This window comes from Dendrobates tinctorius, unplaced genomic scaffold (genome assembly GCF_039654945.1).
Source record: "Dendrobates tinctorius isolate UK_male_01 unplaced genomic scaffold, ASM3965494v1 ptg000008l, whole genome shotgun sequence".
NCBI classification, from domain to species: Eukaryota; Metazoa; Chordata; class Amphibia; order Anura; family Dendrobatidae; genus Dendrobates; species Dendrobates tinctorius.
In genome coordinates, this window is record NW_027361676.1 from 69,825,064 (window position 1) to 69,847,422 (window position 22,359).

The 22,359-nt window shown below is 48.0% G+C and overlaps 1 protein-coding gene across 1 annotated transcript in view; it reads left to right on the forward strand.

Moving 5' to 3' along the window:
* Positions 1–11,262: 11,262 nt before the first annotated feature.
* Positions 11,263–22,359, forward strand: part of STOX2 (storkhead box 2) — a 183,755-nt gene continuing 172,658 nt past the window's right edge. The window contains exon 1 of the mRNA XM_073578239.1: positions 11,263–12,438. Coding sequence (XP_073434340.1) covers positions 12,273–12,438 — 166 coding nt within the window. The 5' untranslated portion in view covers positions 11,263–12,272. The remainder of the gene's footprint in view (positions 12,439–22,359) is intronic.

Here is a 22,359-nt window from a genome sequence, read left to right on the forward strand (position 1 = left end):
CCAAATTTCCGTTTTTCTCACAAATAAACACAAGTTATTTGAATGAAGTTTTACCACTAACATGAAGTACAATATGTCACGAGAAAACATTGTCAGAATCACCAGGATCCATGGAAGCGTTCCAGAGTTATGACCTCATAAAGGTACAGTGGTCAGAATTGTAAAAATTGGCCCGGTCATGAACGTGCAAACCACCCTTGGGGGTGAAGGGGCTAAAGCGACGTAGCCATCTATTTCCAACCTACAAAAACTCCCCACTCTGCGTGCACTTGCGGTGTGGAGCACTGACCCCAATATTTAAAAAATTATGGCATTATTAGGATTACTCCCTCCCAAAAAAATTCTATATAATATCCCAAGTGCCCCCTTCCAGCAACAAATTCTCTTGAGTGTCCACTTAAAGTTAATAATGCCCCCCCAACAAAAATAAATAATGGGACCTGAGTGCCCCTATCAAAACTAATAATGTCTCCTTTTATAACAAATAATGTCCTTTGAATACCCACACAGCTCTGTATATACAGAATGATAGTCCTACAGCCCTCAATACACAATATGATTTTCCCCAAAGCCCTTTAGGCTGTGTGCACACGCTGCGGATTATGTGCGGATTCATCCGCGCGGATTTTGTAAAATCTGCAGGTGAAACCGCAGGTCAAAAGACCTGCGGTTTTACCTGCGGATTGCTCTGCGGTTTTGCCCTGCGGTTTTTCATCTCCTCAGTGGAGGAGATGGCAAACCGCAGGAGAATCCGCAGAAAGAATTGACATGTCAATTCTTTCTGCGGATTGAAAACCGCAGATAATCCGCGCGGAAAATTCCGCACCGTCTGCACTGCGGTTTTTGATTCCCATAGGGAATCATGGTACTGTACACCGCAGCAAAAACTGCTGCGGGTCCGCAGCAGCCAAAACCGCTGCGGAACCGCAGCAAAATCCGCAGCGTGTGCAAACAGCCTTATAATACATTGAGGACCCCAGAGCTCCCTATATATAGTAAAATGGCTACATAGCCCCTATATACAATATGATGTCCCCACTCCCCCCTATATATAGTATGAAGGTCCTCATTGTCCTATACGTATCATACAGTGGGGAAAAAAGTATTTAGTCAGCCACCAATTGTGCAAGTTCTCCCACTTAAAAAGACTAGAGAGGCCTGTAATTGACATCATAGGTAGACCACAGCTATGAGAGTCAAAATGAGAAAACAAATCCAGAAAATCACCTTGTCTGATTTGGCAAGATTTATTTTGCAAGCTATGGCGGAACATAAGAAACATGCAAGATTTCTGGCTCTCACAGACCTGTAACTTCTTCTTTAAGAGGCTCCTCTGTCCTCCACTCATTACCTGTAGTAATGGCAGCTGTTTGAACTTGTAAGGCTGGTTTCACATTTGCGTTAAAACAACGCTGCGCCCTGCGCCGTTAAGCCCCGCCCCGAGCCGACTCCCTGCCCGCCCCATCCGGGATCACCGCCTACTTTCGCATTTGCACGCATGCGATCGGCGCACCCTATCTTTAGCATAGGGTGCGCAGATCATGCGCTGCCAGTGTGAAAGTAGCGTGCTACGCACCTTTGACGGTGCGCCGTGCGCACCGAAATGCAGCATGTTGCATTTCGGCGCGCACGGCGCACCGTCAAAAGTGCACAGCACGCTACTTTCACACTGGCAGCGCATGATCTGCGCACCCTATGCTAAAGATAGGGTGCGCCGATCGCATGCGTGCAAATGCGAAAGTAGGCGGTGATCCCGGATGGGGCGGGCAGGGAGCCGGCTCGGGGCGGGGCTTAACGGCGCAGGGCGCAGCGTTGTTTTAACGCAAATGTGAAACCAGCCTTATCAGTATAAAAGACACCTGTCTACAACCTCAAACAGTCACACTCCAAACTCCACTATGGTGAAGACCAAAGAGCTGTCGGAGGACACCAGAAACAAAATTGTAGCCCTGCACCAGCCTGGGAAGACTGAATCTGCAATAGGCAAACAGCTTGGTGTCATGAAATCAACTGTGGGAGCAATAAGAAAATGGAAGACATACAAGACCACTGATAATCTCCCTCGATCTGGGGCTCCACACAAGATATCACCCCGTGGGGTCAAATTAATCACAAGAACGGTGAGCAAAAATCCAAGAACCACACGGGGGGACCGAGTGAATGACCTGCACAGAGCTGAGACCACCGTAACAAAGGCTACCATCAGTAACACACTACGCCGCCAGAGACTCAGATCCTGCAGTGCAAAACGTGTCCCCCTGCCAGTACATGACCGGGCCTGTCTGAAGCTTGCTAGAGAGCATTTGGATTATCCAGAAGAGTATTCTGAGAATGTCATATGGTCTGATGAAGCCAAAGTAGAATTATTTGGTAGAAACAAAACTCGTCGTGTTTGGAGGAGACAGAATGCTGAGGTACATCCAAAGAACATCACCATACCTACTGTGAAGAATGGGAATGGCAACATCATGCTTTGGGGCTGTTTCTCTGCAAAGGGACCAGGACGACTGATCCGTGTAGATGAAAGAATGAATGGGGCCATGTATTGTGAGATTTTGAGTGCAAACTTCCTCCCATCAGCAAGGGCATTGAAGATGAAACATGGATGGGTCTTTCAGCATGATAATGATCCCAAGCACACCCCCAGGGCAACGAAGGAGTGGCTTCGTAAGAAGCATATGAAGGTCCTGGAGTGGCCTAGCCAGTCTCCAGATCTCAACCCCATAGAAAACCTTTGGAATTATTTGAAAGTCTGTGTTGCCCAGGGACAGGCCCAAAACATCACTGCTCTAGAGGAGATCTGCATGGAGGAATGCATACCACCAACAGTGTGTGCCAACCTTGTGAAGACTTAGATAATTCGTTTGACCTCTGTCATTGCCAACAAAGGATATATAACAAAATATTGAGATGAATGTTTATTAATGAACAAATACTTATTTTCCACGATAATTTGTAGAATAAATCTTGCCAAATGAGACAAGGTGATTTTCTGGATTTTCTCTCCTCATTTTGACTCTCATACTTGTGGTCTACCTATGATGTCAATTACAGGCCTCTCGTCTTTTTAAGTGGGAGAACTTGCACAATTGGTGGCTGACTACATACTTTTTTCCCCCACTGTGTGTGTGTATGTATATATATATATATATATATATATATATATACACACACACACACATTATGACGGCCCTCACCCCCACCATTCCTCACACATCACCTCATCATCCCCCCATCCCCCACACAGCCCCTCATTATCCCCCCATTCTCCGCAAAGCCCCTCATCATCCCCCCTACTCCCCACAGCCCCTCATCATCCCCCTTTTCCCCACAGCCCCTCATCATCCCTCTTCTCCCCACAGCCCCTCATCATCCCCCTTCTCCCCACAGCCCCTCATCATCCCCCCTTCTCACCACAGCCCATCATCCCCCCTTCTCCCCACAGCCCCTCATCATCTCGCCACAGCCACCTTCTCCCCACAGCCCCTCATCATCTCGCCACAGCCCCCATTCTCACCACAGCCCCTCATCATCCCCCCTTCTCCCCACAGCTCCTCATCATCCCCCCTTCTCCCCACAGCCCCTCATCATCCCCCTTCTCCCCAAAGCCCCTCATCATCCCTCTTCTCCCCACAGCCCCTCATCATCCCCCTTCTCCTCACAGCCCCTCATCATCCCCCCTTCTCCCCACAGCCCATCATCCCCCCTTCTCCCAACAGCCCCTCATCATCCCCCCTTCTCCCCACAGCCCCTCATCATCTCACCACAGCCCCCTTCTCCCCACAGCCCCTCATCATCTCACCACAGCCCCCCTTCTCACCACAGCCCCTCATCATCCCCCTTCTCCCCACAGCCCCTCATCATCCCCCTTCTCCCCACAGCCCCTCATCATCCCCCTTCTCCCCACAGACTCTCATCATCCCCCCTTCTCCCCACAGCCCTTCATCATCCCCCCTTCTCCCCACAGCCCCTCATCATCTCGCCACAGCCCCCCGTCTCCCCACAGCCCCTCATCATCCCACTTCTCCCCACAGCCCCTCATCATCCCCCCTTCTCCCTACAGCCCCTCATCATCTCGCCACAGCCCCCCTTCTCCCCACAGCCCCTCATCACCCCCCTTCTCCCCACAGCCCCTCATCATCCCCCCTTCTCCCCACAGCCCCTCATCATCCCCCTTCTCCCCACAGCCCCTCATCATCCCCCCTTCTCCCAACAGCCCCTAATCATCCCCCCTTCTCCACACAGCCCCTTATCATCTCCCCACAGCCCCTTATCATCTCACATTCTCCCCACAGCCCCTCATCTCCACACAGCCCCTCATCATCCCTTCTCCCCACAGCCCCTCATCCCCCTTCTCCCCACAGCCCCTCATCATCCAATCTCCCCACAGCCCCCCCTCTCCCCACAGCCCCTTATCATCTTGCCACAGTCCCTCATCTCCCCACAGCTCCTCATCATCCCCCCTTCTCCCCACAGCCCCTCATCATCACCCCTTCTCCCCACAGCCCCTTATCATCCCCCCTTCTCCCCACAGCCCCTCATCATCACCCCTTCTCCCCACAGCTCCTCATCATCCCCCCTTCTCCCCACAGCCCCTCATCATCACCCCTTCTCCCCACAGCCCCTTATCATCCCCCCTTCTCCCCACAGCCCCTTATCATCTTGCCACAGCCCCTCATCTCCCCACAGCCCCTTCTCCCCCCTTCTCCCCACAGCCCCTCACCATCCCTTCTCCCCACAGCCCCTCATCATCCCTTCTCCCCATAGCCCCTCATCATCCCTTCTCAGCACACACAGCTCCTCATCACTCCCCATTTCTTCCCACAAAGCCCCTCATCATCCCCCCCATTCCCTACACAGCACCTCATCACAATCTTCCCTTTGCAGGCCCACTCAAGTAGCATCAACCCCTTTCCAAAATACATCCTCAGGGTCCTCACACCAAGTCCTGCATCCTCACACCCATTTGCAGCACCTCAGTCCTCTCCTCACAGGGCTCCATGCTGCAGCCCCTCAGTTTCCTTCTCCAGCAGCCTTGCCAAAACACAGCTTCACTTCCAGCTATTGGATCGTCACTGGACTGAAGGAGACCCCGCCCCTTCCAGTGACATCATTACCTGAAGAAATCAACTCTGATCTAGACACAAACCCTGCTGCCAGCAGCATCACACAGACAGTACTGTGCAGCACAGCAGACAAGGCCACACGCAGTTTGCTGTGTGCAGCCATCAGGAGGCCGGCCCTGCACAGCTGCTGGGTGAGTGGCCCGGGGCATTTACCTCCCTGCCACCCGGCCCAGTCCACCCCTGCCGCTATCTAACGTCCCTAGGAGCACCGGTTTGGGGGAGAAGATCTCCATAGCGAAAAGACCTCCACCAATTACCAGTGGACGCGATTGTTTTTTCGGCCGCTGCGAACAGCCGTTAGCCAGGTGACCAGACAGTCGACACTGGAAACAGTCTGGAAGTAAATTCTCCGGCTCGGGTGGTTCTAGAGGTTCAAAGAGGTTGGGAGCCAAGCTAACCTTCGGTCTGGATTGAGCACGCTCCAGCCCGCGCTCTGAAAAACGTAGATCAATGCGGGTGGAAATGGCTATCAGCTCTTCCAGACTTACGGGAACCTCCCTGGTAGATAGAGCAACTTTAACATGCTCCGCCAAACCTCTCCAGAACACAGGGATGAGGGTCTTATCAGGCCATTCCAGCTTGGAAGCCAATGTCCGGAAACGGACGGCATACTGGCTGACCGAGAGGGATCCCTGTGTTAACGCTAGTAACTGGAGAGAGGTGTCGTGAGTGACCCATGGCCCCAAAAAGACCTGCTTTAGGGATGTTGGGAACTGAGCAGCGGTCCGAACCTCTGGGTCACCACGCTCCCACAGTGGCGTGGCCCACTCCAACGCCCTGCCCGACAGAAGGGAAACGAGAAACCCCGCCTTGGCCCGTTCTGTAGGGAATCGTGCGGCCAGTAACTCAAGCTGGATAGAGCACTGGCTCACAAAACCCCTGCAGGAGGCGCTGTCGCCAGAAAATTTATCGGGCAACGGGAGGCGGGAAACTGTCGGTGCAGGCGTGGACGTGGACACACGTGAGACAGCTTCTGCGACTGCCTGAGCAGCAGCCTCAGTAAACTTCGCAGCTCAGGTGGCACTCTCGAGAGTAGCCAACCTGCCCTTCAGCTGCCGAATGTACTGCAGAAGCTGCTGCTGGTCCGCCATTACTAGCCAGACCCTGGCGCTAGTATAATGTTAGGGACGGCGGAACGCACTAAATATTAAATAACATAAAGTGCGTTCACCGCCCGGGGTCCACCGTACAGAAGGTGTTAACACTGCTGCTAGATAATGGCGGACACTGATTATGGCGGTTTATCGAACACGGGTTGAACATCACCCAGTGTGCACTGGGCGTACTCTGTTAACTTCACAGAGACGCTAAAGCATTAACTTAAATACTGAGCTTGTTGGACTGAAAGGTCTCAGAGAAGTGCACGCACGGTATATGGTCACAGGAGCTGGCCCAAGGCAGAGGGTCAGCGTCCGTCTAGACCTACCATGCGTGCGGCGTCGCAACTGCAGACACCAAGAGGAGCTACAGACTGCAGCGCGGCAACAGACACTGCCGCTAGTCGACAATGCCCGGTAGCAGGCGCACTGTCGGACGCTAGCACTGTGGATGATGCTGTTGTGGCTTGTAGCTTGCCACTGGCTGGCGCTGACTCTAAAGCTAAGTCCCTATACACACTCGTAATATCAGAGGGAGGGGATCTTAATGAGTCATTCGCAGGTTAATGCATCCATCATCATTCACACTAGCAACTAGAGACTATACTAGCGCATGGCCGAGCCGCCATGCGAACCTTTTATAGCCGGGACCTTCCAGAAGCTTCCAGATCCCTGTGATGGACCAATCAGCTCACGAGAAGGACCTGGGCATGTGACTCCCAATCTCCAATGGGAGATCGTCTCGTGAGCATGCTCAGTAGAGCGATGGAGGACAATGTGTCATGCCACACAGATAGATCAATCAATGTGTGGATGAAGGACCACTACATCAAATCCCTGTCATGGCCAGTCCAATCTCCAGACTTACACCCTATTGAAAACCTCTGGAATGTAATCAAGAGGATGATGGATAGTCACAAGCCATCAAACAAAGAAGAACTGCTTAAATTTTTGTACCAGGAGTAGCATAAGGTCACCCAAAAGCAGTGTGAAAGACTGGTGGAAAGCATGCCAAGACGCATGAAGTCTGTGATTAAAAATCATGGTTATTCCACAAAATATTGATTTCTGAACTTTTTTAAAACATTAGTATTGTTGTTTCTAAATGATTATGAACTTGTTTTCTTAGCATTATTTGAGGTCTGCTAGCACTGCATTTTTTCGTTATTTTGACCATTTCTCATTTTCTGAAAATAAATACAAAATTTAGTGCTTGGAAATTCGAAGACATGTTGTCAGTAGTTTATAGAATAAAAAGCAATTTACATTTTACTCAAAAATATACCTATAAAGAGAAAAATCAGACAAACTGAAAATTTTGCAGTGGTCTCTTAATTTTTGCCAGAGCTGTATATGGCCTAATTGGAAAATGATTGTCTTGATACACAATACCTTTGTCATCAGCTGTACCAAGGGAATCATTGTCACTTATCCCTCCTGTATGGCTAAGCAGTACTGTACAGCCAAATATGGGGTATTGCCGCGTTCTGCAGATATTGTGGGACAAATTTTGGTGCCTTTTTACCCATTTCTCTGTGTGAAAATGTAAAATCTGGGGCTAAAACAATTTTTTTGTGGTAAAAATTTAATCATATTTTCTTCATTGCTCAATCGTATAAAATTATGTGACACACTTGTGGTGTCAATATGATCCCTGGATGAATTCATTGAGAAGTGTAATTTGTAAATTGGGGTCACTTATGGGAGTTTCTGCTGTTCTTGCACTTCAGGGGCTCTCCCTGTGGGTCATGGCACCTCAGGGGCTCTCGCAGTGTGTCATGTTACCTCAGGGGCTCTCGCAGTGGGTCATGTTACCTCAGGTGCTCTTGCAGTGGGTCATGTTACCTCAGGTGCTCTCCCAATGGGTCATTGCACCTCAGGGGCTCTGGCAGTGGGTCATGGCACCTCAGGGGCTCTCGCAGTGGGTCATGTTACCTCATAGCTCTCCCAATGGGTCATGGTACCTCAGGGGCTCTCACAGTGGGTCATGTTACCTCAGGGGCTCTCGCAGTGGGTCATGTTACCTCAGGTGCTCTCCCAATGGGTCACGTTACCTCAGGGGCTCTCCCAGTGGGTCATGTTACCTCATAGCTCTCCCAATGGGTCATGGTGCCTCAGGGGCTCTCACAGTGGGTCATGTTACCTCAGGGGCTCTCGCAGTGGGTCATGTTACCTCAGGTGCTCTCCCAATGTGTCATGGTACCTCAGGGGCTCTCACAGTGGGTCATGTTACCTCAGGAGCTCTCCCAGTGGGTCATGGTACCTCAGGGGCTCTCGCAGTGTGTCATGTTACCTCAGGGGCTCTCGCAGTGGTTCATGTTACCTCAGGGGCTCTCCCAGTGGGTCATGTTACCTCATAGCTCTCCCAATGGGTCATGGCACCTCAGGGGCTCTCGCAGTGTGTCATGTTACCTCAGGGGCTCTCGCAGTGGGTCATGTTACCTCAGGTGCTCTCCCAGTGGGTCATGGTACCTCAGGAGCTCTCCCAGTGGGTTATTGTACCTCATGGGCTCTCCCAATGGGTCTTGGTACCTCAGGAGCTCTCCCAGGGGGTTATGGTACCTCAGGGGCTCTCCCAATGGGTCTTGGTACCTCAGGGGCTCTCCCAGTGGGTCACGTTACCTCATGGGCTCTCCCAGTGGGTCATGTTACCTCAGGTGCTCTCCCAATGGGTCTTGGTACCTCAGGAGCTCTCCCAGGGGGTTATGGCACCTCAGGGGCTCTCACAGTGGATCATGGTACCTCAGATGCTCTCCCATGGGTCTTGGTACCTCAGGAGCTCTCCCATGGGGTTATGGTACCTCAGGGGCTCTCCCAGTGGGTCATGGCACCTCAGGGGCTCTCGCAGTGTGTCATGTTACCTCAGGGGCTCTCGCAGTAGGTCATGTTACCTCAGGGGCTCTCCCAGTGGGTCATGTTACCTCATAGCTCTCCCAATGGGTCATGGCACCTCAGGGGCTCTCGCAGTGTGTCATGTTACCTCAGGGGCTCTCGCAGTGGGTCATGTTACCTCAGGTGCTCTCCCAATGGGTCATGGTACCTCAGGAGCTCTCCCAGTGGGTTATTGTACCTCATGGGCTCTCCCAATGGGTCTTGGTACCTCAGGAGCTCTCCCAGGGGGGTTATGGTACCTCAGGGGCTCTCCCAATGGGTCTTGGTACCTCAGGGGCTCCCCCAGTTGGTCACGTTACCTCATGGGCTCTCCCAGTGGGTCATGTTACCTCATGTGCTCTCCCAATGGGTCTTGGTACCTCAGGAGCTCTCCCAGGGGGTTATGGCACCTCAGGGGCTCTCACAGTGGATCATGGTACCTCAGGTGCTCTCCCATGGGTCATGGTACCTCAGGGGCTCTCACAGTGGGTCATGTTACCTCAGGAGCTCTCCCAGTGGGTCATGGTACCTCAGGGGCTCTCGCAGTGTGTCATGTTACCTCAGGGGCTCTCCCAGTGGGTCATGTTACCTCATAGCTCTCCCAATGGGTCATGGCACCTCAGGGGCTCTCGCAGTGTGTCATGTTACCTCAGGGGCTCTCGCAGTGGGTCATGTTACCTCAGGTGCTCTCCCAATGGGTCATGGTACCTCAGGAGCTCTCCCAGTGGGTTATTGTACCTCATGGGCTCTCCCAATGGGTCTTGGTACCTCAGGAGCTCTCCCAGGGGGTTATGGTACCTCAGGGGCTCTCCCAATGGGTCTTGGTACCTCAGGGGCTCTCCCAGTGGGTCACGTTACCTCATGGGCTCTCCCAGTGGGTCATGTTACCTCAGGTGCTCTCCCAATGGGTCTTGGTACCTCACGAGCTCTCCCAGGGGGTTATGGTACCTCAGGGGCTCTCCCAGTGGGTCATGGTACCTCAGGTGCTCTCCCATGGGTCTTGGTACCTCAGGAGCTCTCCCAGGGGGTTATGGTACCTCAGGGGCTCTCCCAATGGGTCTTGGTACCTCAGGGGCTCTCCCAGTGGGTCACGTTACCTCATGGGCTCTCCCAGTGGGTCATGTTACCTCAGGGGCTCTCCCAATGGGTCTTGGTACCTCAGGAGCTCTCCCAGGGGGTTATGGTACCTCAGGGGCTCTCCCAATGGGTCTTGGTACCTCAGGGGCTCTCCCAGTGGGTCACGTTACCTCATGGGCTCTCCCAGTGGGTCATGTTACCTCAGGGGCTCTCCCAATGGGTCTTGGTACCTCAGGAGCTCTCCCAGGGGGTTATGGTACCTCAGGGGCTCTCCCAGTGGGTCATGGCACCTGCAAACCATAATAGTAAAATTTGCACTATAATATAAGATAAATAATTGGCAAAAGTAAAATTCTGTAGCTTTCATAGAATAATGTTCTGTTACGCATGCATACTAGTTCCACTATTTTTGTGCACCCTTGGGTACTTAGTATATTGGTGATTATTTTAAGTTGGCAAGGTTATCAGTGGAGTGGTGTGGAAGCAGTGTGATGGTGACCACGATCTGTCAGCTGTTCAGGACAGTGTGAATGGAGCGGTCGGCCCAGTGTTCCCCTGGGTAGTTTGGTGAGGAACATAAAGCAGATGGCAGGAGACAGGCTTCCACCATAACACTTTTATTACATTTGTCCAGTGCTACAGAGGAATTTGCAGCTGTCACAGGAGCCATTCCTCTTCTGCAGACCTTATCAATGGTCTGTCACATAATACCGCCACTTACGCTTTTATTTATTTATTTTCCTGCTTTTTTCCCCCCTTCTCCCTTTTCAAAACAAGCATTTTCTCTTTCCTCCTCGGAGAGGGTCGGACTATCCTAAAAATACCCCGCTTTGTCTGTAAATGGGGGAGAGCTGATTATAGGCTGGGACTACAGCCAAGGTTTGAGAGAGCCTCGGGGTGTTTTACATGTAAAATGTGATGCCTGACAGGATCAGTGTGTCTGCCTTAACCCTGTAGTGGAATGGCATTGATCTGCCAGGCGGTATGGGGCCGGTGACACCCTACAGGCGGCCCTGGAGCCACCCTACGACGTGATCCCCCTCAAAGACGACGAATTTGACGGTAGGTTGCGGGACGATGACGCCGTGAGACCGACTTTGCAAGGTGAAAGGGTTAAGACAGCTTCTCGATTAGCATGAGACTGGGTTGGCTGTCTTGCTTTCCTGCCCTTCAATAGCTTTTCACTGCATTCAAAGGCAACGGAGCCATTCAGCAGAGGACAGAGCAAGCTGTGCAGGGCTTGGGAATACCTGCCCGCCACACTGTTGGGTCTTATTGTAGTTGTAGACCCCTAATCTTGAAGGAGCGGCCTGGTGAGGGCGAGAAATAATGGCATATGAGCGGTGGCAGGAAAAGGCTACGAGTGGACCAAGCGAAGGGGAGAGACCCTGATCGCCGCTGATCGCCAATCCGAGGGTTTCTCCCTTGCATCACTGTGAGCATTGGTCCAGGCGCGTGCCCGGGGGCTGTGAGGCGATGGGGGGCTTCTGCACGCCCCGTGTGTAAGGACCAGCTGGGAAGGATGAATATTGTCCCTTGATTACTGCAATGCCGATTTAGATTGCCTCATTGATTCGCTTCACGGAGCCTGATAGGTGAAGAGAGGAGGGGAAACAATCCGTCGTCATCGCCTCCTCATTTTACTGCCACAACCATTGGGATATTGACGTTGGGGTTTTGGGTGTAAGGGTTCAGGTTGACTCCGAATTCTGTGGTGTTTTGTTGCGGGCTCTTTTGTGTGCAGCCTCCCAGTTGGCTCAGCAGCCCTATGCTGAAGCAAGCTATTGTTTGGGAGCTCGGAGCTTTCACGCTACAAACCTCTGCTCGCTCCCCCTCCTCCTCCGGCCGAGGAGCCACAGAATGTGCCTTTCCTCCACATGAATCTGGAAGCTATAAGCTGGATTGATTGCAAATGAAGTGTAATGCATTGTGGGACGAGTGTAAAAAAAAAGAAAAAAAATTGGATCATTCGAGGGAGAAAAACCGAGCGGGACCCGCAGCTGGCTTCCTAAAATGCGCGCAGCCCGGGCTCCAGCTGGGCGCTAATGGTCCGATGCAGCGGTGAGGCCGCGGCCATGCAGCTGGACGACTAGGCTTCACGATGAAGAAGACTCGGAGTACCACCTTACGCCGGGCCTGGCCTAGCGCCGATTTCTCGGACCGGGCCTCAGACCGCATGAGGTCCCGCAGTGAGAAGGACTATCGCCTGCACAAACACTTCCCACCAGCCTTCATCTCCCAGGCGTCACGGGGCTATATGACATCAGGTGGGTCGCCACGTTTCCTACATTTATCTTGTGCTTCCAGGAATTGCTAGAAAATAGTGTTGTTTTTTGTATATTTGATGCTTACATAAATCAGACCTCCTAGACCAGGGGCAGTAGCCATCTGTCTGCCCATCGGGGTGTCTACGGGGTCGTCGTTGTGCACACTGTATACACACAGGCGAGAATGGTATATATTTAGCTGCTTGGGTCTCCAGCCTCCATTTTGTACATCACTAACATTGAATGTTAGGCCTCTCCAATATGGTGTTATTTGGCAAATAATGTATGCGGCACGTCTAGCTCTCCGGCCGGCCGCCCCGGTCACATCCGAGCCCCTCGCTTCACCCTATTTGTATTCCGTGCATTGGGAGCTGCTTATCCAGCACTTTCAATAGAAGGGATGCTATATATCATGGGTCCCATTCATTTCACGCAGCTCGTACGCTGATGCACCAATGTGGGCAGTTATATAAGCTATACGGCTTTTTTTTTTCCTTGTCTCATTTGCAAAACAAAAAATGGTGCAGTAATTGGCCTAATTAAAAACAATAGCCATGGACGTTCTCCCCCTCTTTATGCACGGGGCAACGTGGTTTTCTTCTGTTGGTGGTGCTGCAGGACGCGGTGGTTAAATCCTGGATTAATTTACGGAGAGGGGAGCAGGCATACTTAAGCAATGACCAAAATCTATTTAAAGACTGCTGCGTAATCTCAATGCAAAGCAGCTCAGGGCTGCAGGAAAGGATGGTGCCTCTGCTCCCCACTGCTAGCCTACAGTCTCATCAACCCGGGCATCGTCCCCAGAAATCTGTCACCAGGCCCCGATACATCGGTATGTGTCCCCATAATGGAGCATTCAGACTAGGACAACAGATAAGCAAATTCAGATGTAGCCTGACATTCTCACGTAATAGATGTTGGCTATGGCATTCTCCATCATTACAAGAAGCCTGCCATACCCCAGCTTCTTTAGGGACTTAGCCTGCCATCTGAGCTTACCTCTGCACCTCACCTTCACATGTCACTCATACCTTACATATTTACTGCTCAGAATGAATGTCTTCCATGTGGTGATCCAGCATAGTAGATAAATATTGGGTATGGGGACATTTCCCTTGCCTATGTCCATTTATACTTGGCCTTGATTGTAGCACGGTTATCAGGGTGACAATACCCGTATGCCCCCCCATGCAAGGCTCGTTCATTGTCTTATAAGGATATAAATAATGTGGGAACGTAATAGGCCTGCAGTGAATCCTGCTGGAAGCCTGCCCTCCTCCACTGACATCACACAAGCTACAATGATAACGTGTTATGTCCAAAGGATGTATCTATTGATCTCTGACAACCTAGTGTAGTAATGGCAGTATTGCCGGCTTGGCCATAGGCATTGCATATATATTACCACTATATATTGGAAGAGTTCAGGGTTTGCTTTTTTAGATTTTTATTTCTAAAATGAAGGAATCCAGCTTGCCTCAGCCTCAAGGTTTCTGAGGCCTTCCTATGTTTTTTCTAGTCATCGGTATTACATACATTGAAATATGGCTGCCCGTGCATCAGTAGAAAGGCACAACTTCATCTCTGTGTGACGTCACTTTCTCTTGACCACTGGAGTGAGCCTGACTCAGCTATATTGAAAAATGGTGTTTAATTATCATATTCGGGGGCTAATAGATCATATCAGGGACCAATAATCCTACTTTATGGCTGTGCTTTGTCCACAATAGTGTATTCATTTCTGATGGGAAATCCCCAACATATATCCTAATTGGTGGCCCTTGTATAAACAGCATATCTGGTTACAGATCCTTTGGCATATATCTGATTGTTTGCTGGTACGTGTGTAATCGTTGTGTATTTTATTTGTGGAGCTTGGCTTTATCCTCTTGTGTAGATTTGTTGAGTTGTGATAACTCAAGTTGTCTCTAGGAGATCCTCTGACACTTTGGGTTATGTCTTCAGGTTGAAATGTGAAACCGTCTTGTGTCCTTTCAATGGACGGTCACGTAGTTATCTGTAAAGAGAGAAAAGGAGGTAGCTGGAGTGAAGGAACATTACCAGTTGCTCTTTCCATGAAGGGTTGATGACATTGGGTTATCTTCGGCTGACATCATCCTTCAGGCACTACAGGACTGAGACAATGTATTCTTGTGGCTTATCATCCTACCTTCATTGTAACCTGCAAAGAAGGTAGTGTAAAACAATGTAAACGTCATATGGGACAATGTAATAAACGATATATCACAAAAAAACATATTTAATGTCCCAATATATAAAAACATTATGGACTGTAATCGACCGGTTGCACAAAATCGCATAGAAAAGGGGGGAAGGACGAATCCAAAAAACAATCAGAAGGTCATAGTGAAAAGATACTTTATTAAGTGGTAATGCAAGGAACAAATAGCAATTAAAAACATGTAGCAGTGCTAGTTGGTCATTAATAAAACATGATCAGGGCCTGGGTAACCATATTGCCAATGGTATATAAGTATGGCCATATGTGACATAAGAAAACATTATTTCATCAGGATAAAAACAGCAAGAGAAAGTATGTACAAACAGATACATAGCATATACAAATCAGGGTCCCCGTGCCCGCCCCAACGTGCGTTTCGGAAACACCTTCAGGGCGCGCCCCCTGAAGAAGGTGTTTCCGAAACACGCATTGGGGGGGGCACGGGGACCCTGATTTGCCTGCACTTGCTTTTCTCAGGTAATTTATAATGTACCGATGTTATTGTGATTTCTATTGTATATGCTATGTATCTGTTTGTACTCAGGGATAGCTGTATGAGTATGTAGGAAGCAGCATACATTTATAAGGTAATTTTTACTTTCTTTTGCTGCTTTTATCCTGGTGAAATAATGTTTTCTTATGTCATATATGGCCATACTTATATACCATTGGCAATATGGTTCCCCAGGCCCTGATCATGTTTTATTAATGACTAACTAGCACTGCTGCATGTTTTTAATTGCTATTTGTTCCTTGCATTACCACTTAATAAAGTATCTTTTCACTATGACCTTCTGGTTGTTTTTTGGATTCGTCCTTCCCCCCTTTTCTACTTCATTGTAACCTGAACGATCTTCACCAGGCTTGCCATATTTGTGTTATGCGCCTTCCCAAATTGAAGTGTTTTTTCTTAATACTGACATGATTCACATAAGGTTGTACTTAATAGCAGGGCACTGCACAATATCTGTCCACCTTGTGATGATGTGAAAGTTAATTAAAAAAATGTTTTTCCATTCAAAGCAGCCAGTGTACATGTTTTTTTATACTAGCAAATGTAGTAAATTGTTATTACACAATCTCTGAATCATTGAGAAATATCTGATTTGGGTATATACCCCTGGGTCCTGCTGTGTCCTTGTCAAGGAACTTGTACCCAGCTCACAGAGTGATGACAATGTCCTCAGGTGCTGGCACAATAGACACACAACTAACTTGTTTCCCTGGACATAAACGTCTTTGCATCTGTTCATAGTATAACAAAGAATGTTAAGATTGCACATTTACAGAAACTGAGATTGTTATTATGCGTGAAAAGCAAATGTATTCTAATGGTCAGTCTTGCCATTGTACAGTGGTGGATACTTAGCTGGAGGTACTAGTGAGTTCATTAACAGATCAGTTAGAAAAGAGGGTAAATTATTTCATGGTAAGCCGCCATAATGTCAGATTAACAAAGAAAAGTAGTATTTATGGTCCCAAACTTTGCCTTTGGAGTCAAAGTTGCCATACATGGCCAAGTCATCTGGCAGGTCATGTATGAAACTGTAGATTAGCAGACACTGACAACCCAAGGCCCTGAATATCACATGTCAACTGTTATAACATGTTTGGAATAGTCCTAGTATAATAGCATATGCTTCCAGTTGTCAGAAAAGGTTAATGTTAAGTACATAAACAGGTGTAATATATGTAGGAAAGTTTCTTTAGCGCTCATATTTTACTTGTAGAAGTGTGTGTCACTCTTTCTTTCTTGGCGGTGCAGCATATAGGAGTCGGCGGTGCTTGGTCTCCGGCGCTTTATTTGCATGGCCTTGATAAACAGTGAGCACACCTGTTATGTAAACAGGTTCCCTCCTTTTTCTCATCACAGCTTTATTGCAGCAGACTGACATGGGTGTGAATGCATTTTCGGAGGCTACCAAGCTTTAAAGGGAACCTGTCACCCCCCCAGGGCGTTTTTAATTAAACGAGCCACCTTCAGCAGCACTAAGGCTGCATTCTGTGATAGGTATGATGTGTCCCCCTGTATCAGCCGCCTCCCAGCCATCCATCATGCCCCTGTCTTGCGTCTTGGCGCCGCCTCCAAGCTATCCATCATGCCCCTGTCTTGCATCTGGGCGCCGCCTCCAAGCCATCCATCATGCCCATCTTGCGTCTGGGCGCTGCCTCCCATCCGTCCATCATGCCCCTGTGCGCCACCGCCTCCTCCTCCTGTGTTGTATGCTGGCGCATGCGCTGTGACAACAGTTCTCGGGCATGCGCAGTGCGCGCTGCCCAGGAACTGACATCAGGCCATCAAGCCTGCATGTTTTAGAGTCCCCTGATCCCGCCCCACAGTGTGTTATGAAGTTTTCTCACAGTGGGGCTGGGAATCGGGGGACTCCAAAACACCCAGGCTTGATGGCCTGATGTCAGTTCCCGGGCAGCGTGCACTGCGCATGCCCAAGAACTGTTGTCACAGCGCAGGTGCCAGCATACAACACAGGAGGAGGCGGCAGCGCACAGGGGCATGATGAACAGATGGGAGGCGGCGCCCAGACGCAAGACAAGGGCATGATGGACGGCTGGGAGGCGGCTGATACAGGGGGACGCATCATACCTATGGGACACAATACAGGTATGGGGACCTAGTTACAAAAAAGTCAATATTTCGGCGTTACTAGGGGTCAGAAACAGAATAGCCACCTTCACAGAGTGCAGCTTGAAGGTGGCTCTTTAACTTAAAAAAGCCCTGGGGGTGGTGGGGGGGGTGACAGGTTCACTTTAAGTGTAAGCAAAGGACCAGTTACACAAATATAATGGCATTACACATTTTGTAGGCTTTTGAGCAGTCAAAATAATAGAAATCTGGCAAAACATCACAACGATAATAAAATTAATTTAGTGATAGTTAAAATTGATCATCCTTTCATAGGAGTCAAATTTATTAGGCCGTGTTTGCAGGTGCAAAAAATGCTTCATTTTTGCAGATGTACGTAACAAAATAAGCCATTTCAACCTACTCTGATTTTTGCTGTATTTTTTGTGTTTATCCCTTTTTTCATGCTTTTTTTTTTCTTTTTTGTGCTGATTATACGCAGCATTTTTTTTAGCACTCTAGTGCAGAAATACAGGGATTCTGCACTTAAAAACTCAATTGATTTTTATACATGCATATTTTCAGGACGCCCATGGGTATGAGTTTTCATAAAATCACTTCCATGTTGCTGGAACTGTTGCCAAACAAACATGAAATCCCTGCATCGGTTGCGGCTGTCTACTGCCACAAATCATGCAGCCTCAGGGACTCAAATATATTATTCGAGCGCGTCCAAGATTTTCTGATAACAGCCGAGCATGCTCGGATAACACAATATCCAAACACGTTCGCTCATCACTACTTGGGACATACAGGTCCATATATATTTGGACAGAGTCAACATTTTTCTAATTTTGGTTCTAGACATTACCACAATGAATTTTAAACAAAACAATTCAGATGCAGTTGAAGTTCAGACTTTCAGCTATCATTTGAGGGTATCCACATTAAAATTGGATGAATGGTTTAGGAGTTTCAGCTCCTTAACATGTGCCACCCTGTTTGTAAAAGGACCAAAAGTAATTGGACAATTGACTCCAAGGCTATTTCATGGACAGGTGTGGGCAATCCCTTCGTTATGTCATTCTCAATTAAGCAGATAAAAGGCCTGGAGTTGATTTGAGGTGTGGTGCTTGCATTTGGAAGGTTTTGCTGTGAGGGAAACATTCGGTCAAAGGAGCTCTCCATGCAGGTGAAACAAGCCATCCTTAAAGGGGTTGTCCGGGCTTTTCACATAATCTCAGTACATATCTGGGCTGCAGAATTATGACAATAAGTAATTTACTTTCTGTCACTAGTTTGCACGGTTTTCTAGATATTCTGAACAGAACGTCCAAGGGGGAAGTGTTATGGAATTGAAATGAGAACTAGTCATAACCTCCTACTCTACTCCAAACATGCCCTCTATAGCAACAACCCCACCCTCCTCCCCCTCTAGCAGCCTCAGTGCAGAGAGCAGCTGCTCCTCCCCCAGACACACCCTGAACAAAATCGTCCTGTATTCTGGGACAGGCTGCTCCCATCAGTATTTGTGTCATTAGAGACACAGTGCTCACACATACACTGCACCAAATCAGCTGCTGTGTGAAGACATCAGTGACACAGAGCTGTCTCATTCACACATCAGAGGCTTTGTCACACAACAGATTACATCAGTGACTGCCATCCCCTGTGCAGATTAGAAGCTGCAGACCCCCATCACTGGCCATCACACAGTCTGTTCTCACTTCTGCCAGCAGCCTGGGACAGTGAGGGAAGGAATTACTGATAATGAGTTATGTATTGTAATCATGGGGTGGCCCAGAATACAGGACAATTTTCCCTCCTCACTGGTTTCACTTTCCATAGATCACTGTTCAGCATGTGTCTGGGGGAGGAGCAGCTGCTCTCTGCACTGAGGCTGCTAGAGGGGGAGGATTTGTTACTGTGTGAGGAGGGCTTCTTCATGTGGATGGGGAGGGCCTGTAGCTATGGAGGGTGGGGTTGTTGCTATAGAGGGCATGTTTGGAGTAGAGTAGGAGGTTACGACTAGTTCTCATTTCAATGCCATAACACACCCCCCTTGGACGTTCTGTTCAGAATATCTAGAAAACCGTGCAAACTAGTTACAGAAAGTAAATTACTTATTGTCATAATTCTGCAACCCAGATATGTACTGAGATTATGTGAAAAGCCCGGACAACCCCTTTAAGCTGCAAAAACAGAAAAAACCCATCCGAGAAATTGCTACAACATTAGGAGTGATAAGTAAAAATGGAGGCACAACGAGCTGGAAATGAATAACATCATATATAAATAGTCATAAATACAAATAATAAGATGAGATAAAACCCCAGCTCATTGTGACACAGTGCAGGACACACTGAAACCATATAAATAAATCATAAGAAAAACCTGTGCAAGAACGTCCAAGATAAGATGTGGTAAAAATCACAAATCTTTATTAAAGAACAAGATAAAATTGACAGTTTGTGGTTACAAAAGTGACACAAAGAGAAAATCACAGGGTGATGGTAAATAGTGCTCCTCAATAAGTAGCGGAATAATATACATACAAAAATAGCCCAGTTATGTCAGTGACAGATAACATAAACATATGGTCACAAAAATGGTATCAAAGGTTCATAGTAAATAGATGGTCAGCATAAAAGAATAAAGGAAAAGTCCAGATCTGATCACCAAAATGATAAGAACCATGACAGCCTTGTGGCCACAAGAGTTAATAAATCCAGCACATACCAGGGAGAGGAGACACTGAGCACCACACACTGCGAGCAACAATGTGCGTTTCGGAAAGAGTTCCTTCATCAGGGAGATGAAGGAACTCTTTCCAAAACGCGCGTTGGGGCATAAAGATTCGTGATTTTTACTACATCTTATCTTGGACGTTCTTGCACTGGTTTTTCTTCTGATTTATAAACATTAGGAGTGGCAAAATCTACAGTTTGGTACATCCTGAGAAATAAAGAAAGCACTGGTGAACTCATCAATGCAAAAAGACCTGGGCGCCCACGGAAGACAACAGTGGTGGATGATCGCAGAATAATCTCCATGGTGAAGAGAAACCCCTTCACAACAGCCAACCAAGTGAACAACACTCTCCAGGAGGTAGGCGTATCAATATCCAAATCTACCATAAAGAGAAGACTGCATGAAAGAGGGTTCACTGCACGGTGCAAGCCACTCATAAGAATCAAAAGGCTAGACTGGACTTTGCTAAAAAAACATCTAAAAAAGCCAGCACAGTTCTGGAAGAACATTCTTTGGACAGATGAAACCAAGATCAACGTCTACCAGAATGATGGAAAAGAAAAGTATGGTGAAGGCGTGGTACAGCTCATGATCCAAAGCATACCACATCATCTGTAAAACACGGTGAAGGCAGTGTGATGGCTTGGGCATGCATGGCTGCCAGTGGCACTGGGTCACTAGTGTTTATTGATGATGTGACACAGGACAGAAGCAGCCGAATGAATTCTGAGATATTCAGAGCCATACTGTGCGCTCAGATCCAGCCAAATGCAGCCAAACTGATTGGTCGTCGTTTCGTACTACAGATGGACAATGACCCAAAACATAAAGCCAAAGCAACCCAGGAGTTTATTAAAGCAAAGAAGTGGAATATTCTTGAATGGCCAAGTGATCTCAACCCAATTGAGCATGCATTTCGCTTGTTAAAGACTAAACTTCAGACAGAAAGGCCCACAAACAATCAGCAACTGAAAACCACCGCAGTGAAGGCCTGGCAGAGCATCAAAAAGGAGGAAACACAGCGTCTGGTGATGTCCATGAGTTCAAGACTTCAGGCAGTCATTGCCAACAAAGGGTTTAAAACAAAGTACTAGAAATGAACATTTTATTTACAATTATTTAATCTGTCCAATTACTTTTGGTCCCTTTAAAAACAGGGTGGCACATGTTAAGGAGCTGAAACGCCTAAACCCTTCATCCAATTTTAATGTGGATACCCTCAAATGAAAACTGAAAATCTGAACTTCAACTGCATCTTAATTGTTTTGTTTAAAATTCATTGTGGTAATGTCTAGAACCAAAATTAGAAAAATGTTGTCTCTGTCCAAATATATATGGACCTAACTGTATAAATCTAATATCATGGTATGCCGTTCAGTTCTGATACAAACTCGGCGGCTTCATCTATGGCTATGCCTGCAGTCTGTAATTGTAAGCTATGGATGTTAAATGCTGGAAGATAATATGTGACCAGACTAGTGGATATGCTATAGGTTCAGTTGATATTAGGATCAAGTATGGAATAGTAGGATTTATGTATAAACTTTTATCAGAAATCAGCAATACTTTCTTATTAGAATAAGACCACTATTCTTATGTGCATTAGTCCTACCAATAGGTATATGGTATCTGGCCTCTAAAGGCCCTTTTACATTTAGCGATGCACCAGCGATCCCGACCACGATACGACCCGGTCAGGATCGCTGGTGCATCGCTAAATGATCGCTAGTGAGCTGCCACACAGGCAGATCTCACAGCGATGCAGCAGCGATACAGCGGACGATACTTACCTTTCAGACGCGGCGATGAAGACGTCCTCCCGCCCACCTCCACACGTCGCTTGTTGGTGCCACAGGAAGCCCAGCAGGAAGCACCCGACGAGAAATGGAGCCGGCCGATCTCGCGCGATCAGTGACAGACAGCGGGGGAGCTGGTCGGAGGTAAGTATCACACATAGCGATATCGCTAGCGATATCGCTATAACGTCACAAAATCGGTGACGTTATAGCGATATTGCTAGCGATATCGCTATGTGTAAAACCCCCTTTAGAAAAGTATATATTAGTATGCCAGAAGAGAAATCTTGCAGCAATGATGACAAAAGTCATTTGCTGAACTGTGTTTGGGTTAAAGTCAAATCAAGTGATTCAAGTTATAATATTAATTCCAAGATGACCATTGTATTCTGAAAACTTCACAACATAAAAAAATAGTAATTGGTTTCTAAATCTCCAATATTGTAGCTCAAAATAATACAAAACCAAGATTAAAGAGAACTATAGCGTTGTCCCCTACATTACAACTTCTAATAAATGGGCCGTGGTTGGATTAAAAAAAAAATACCTCT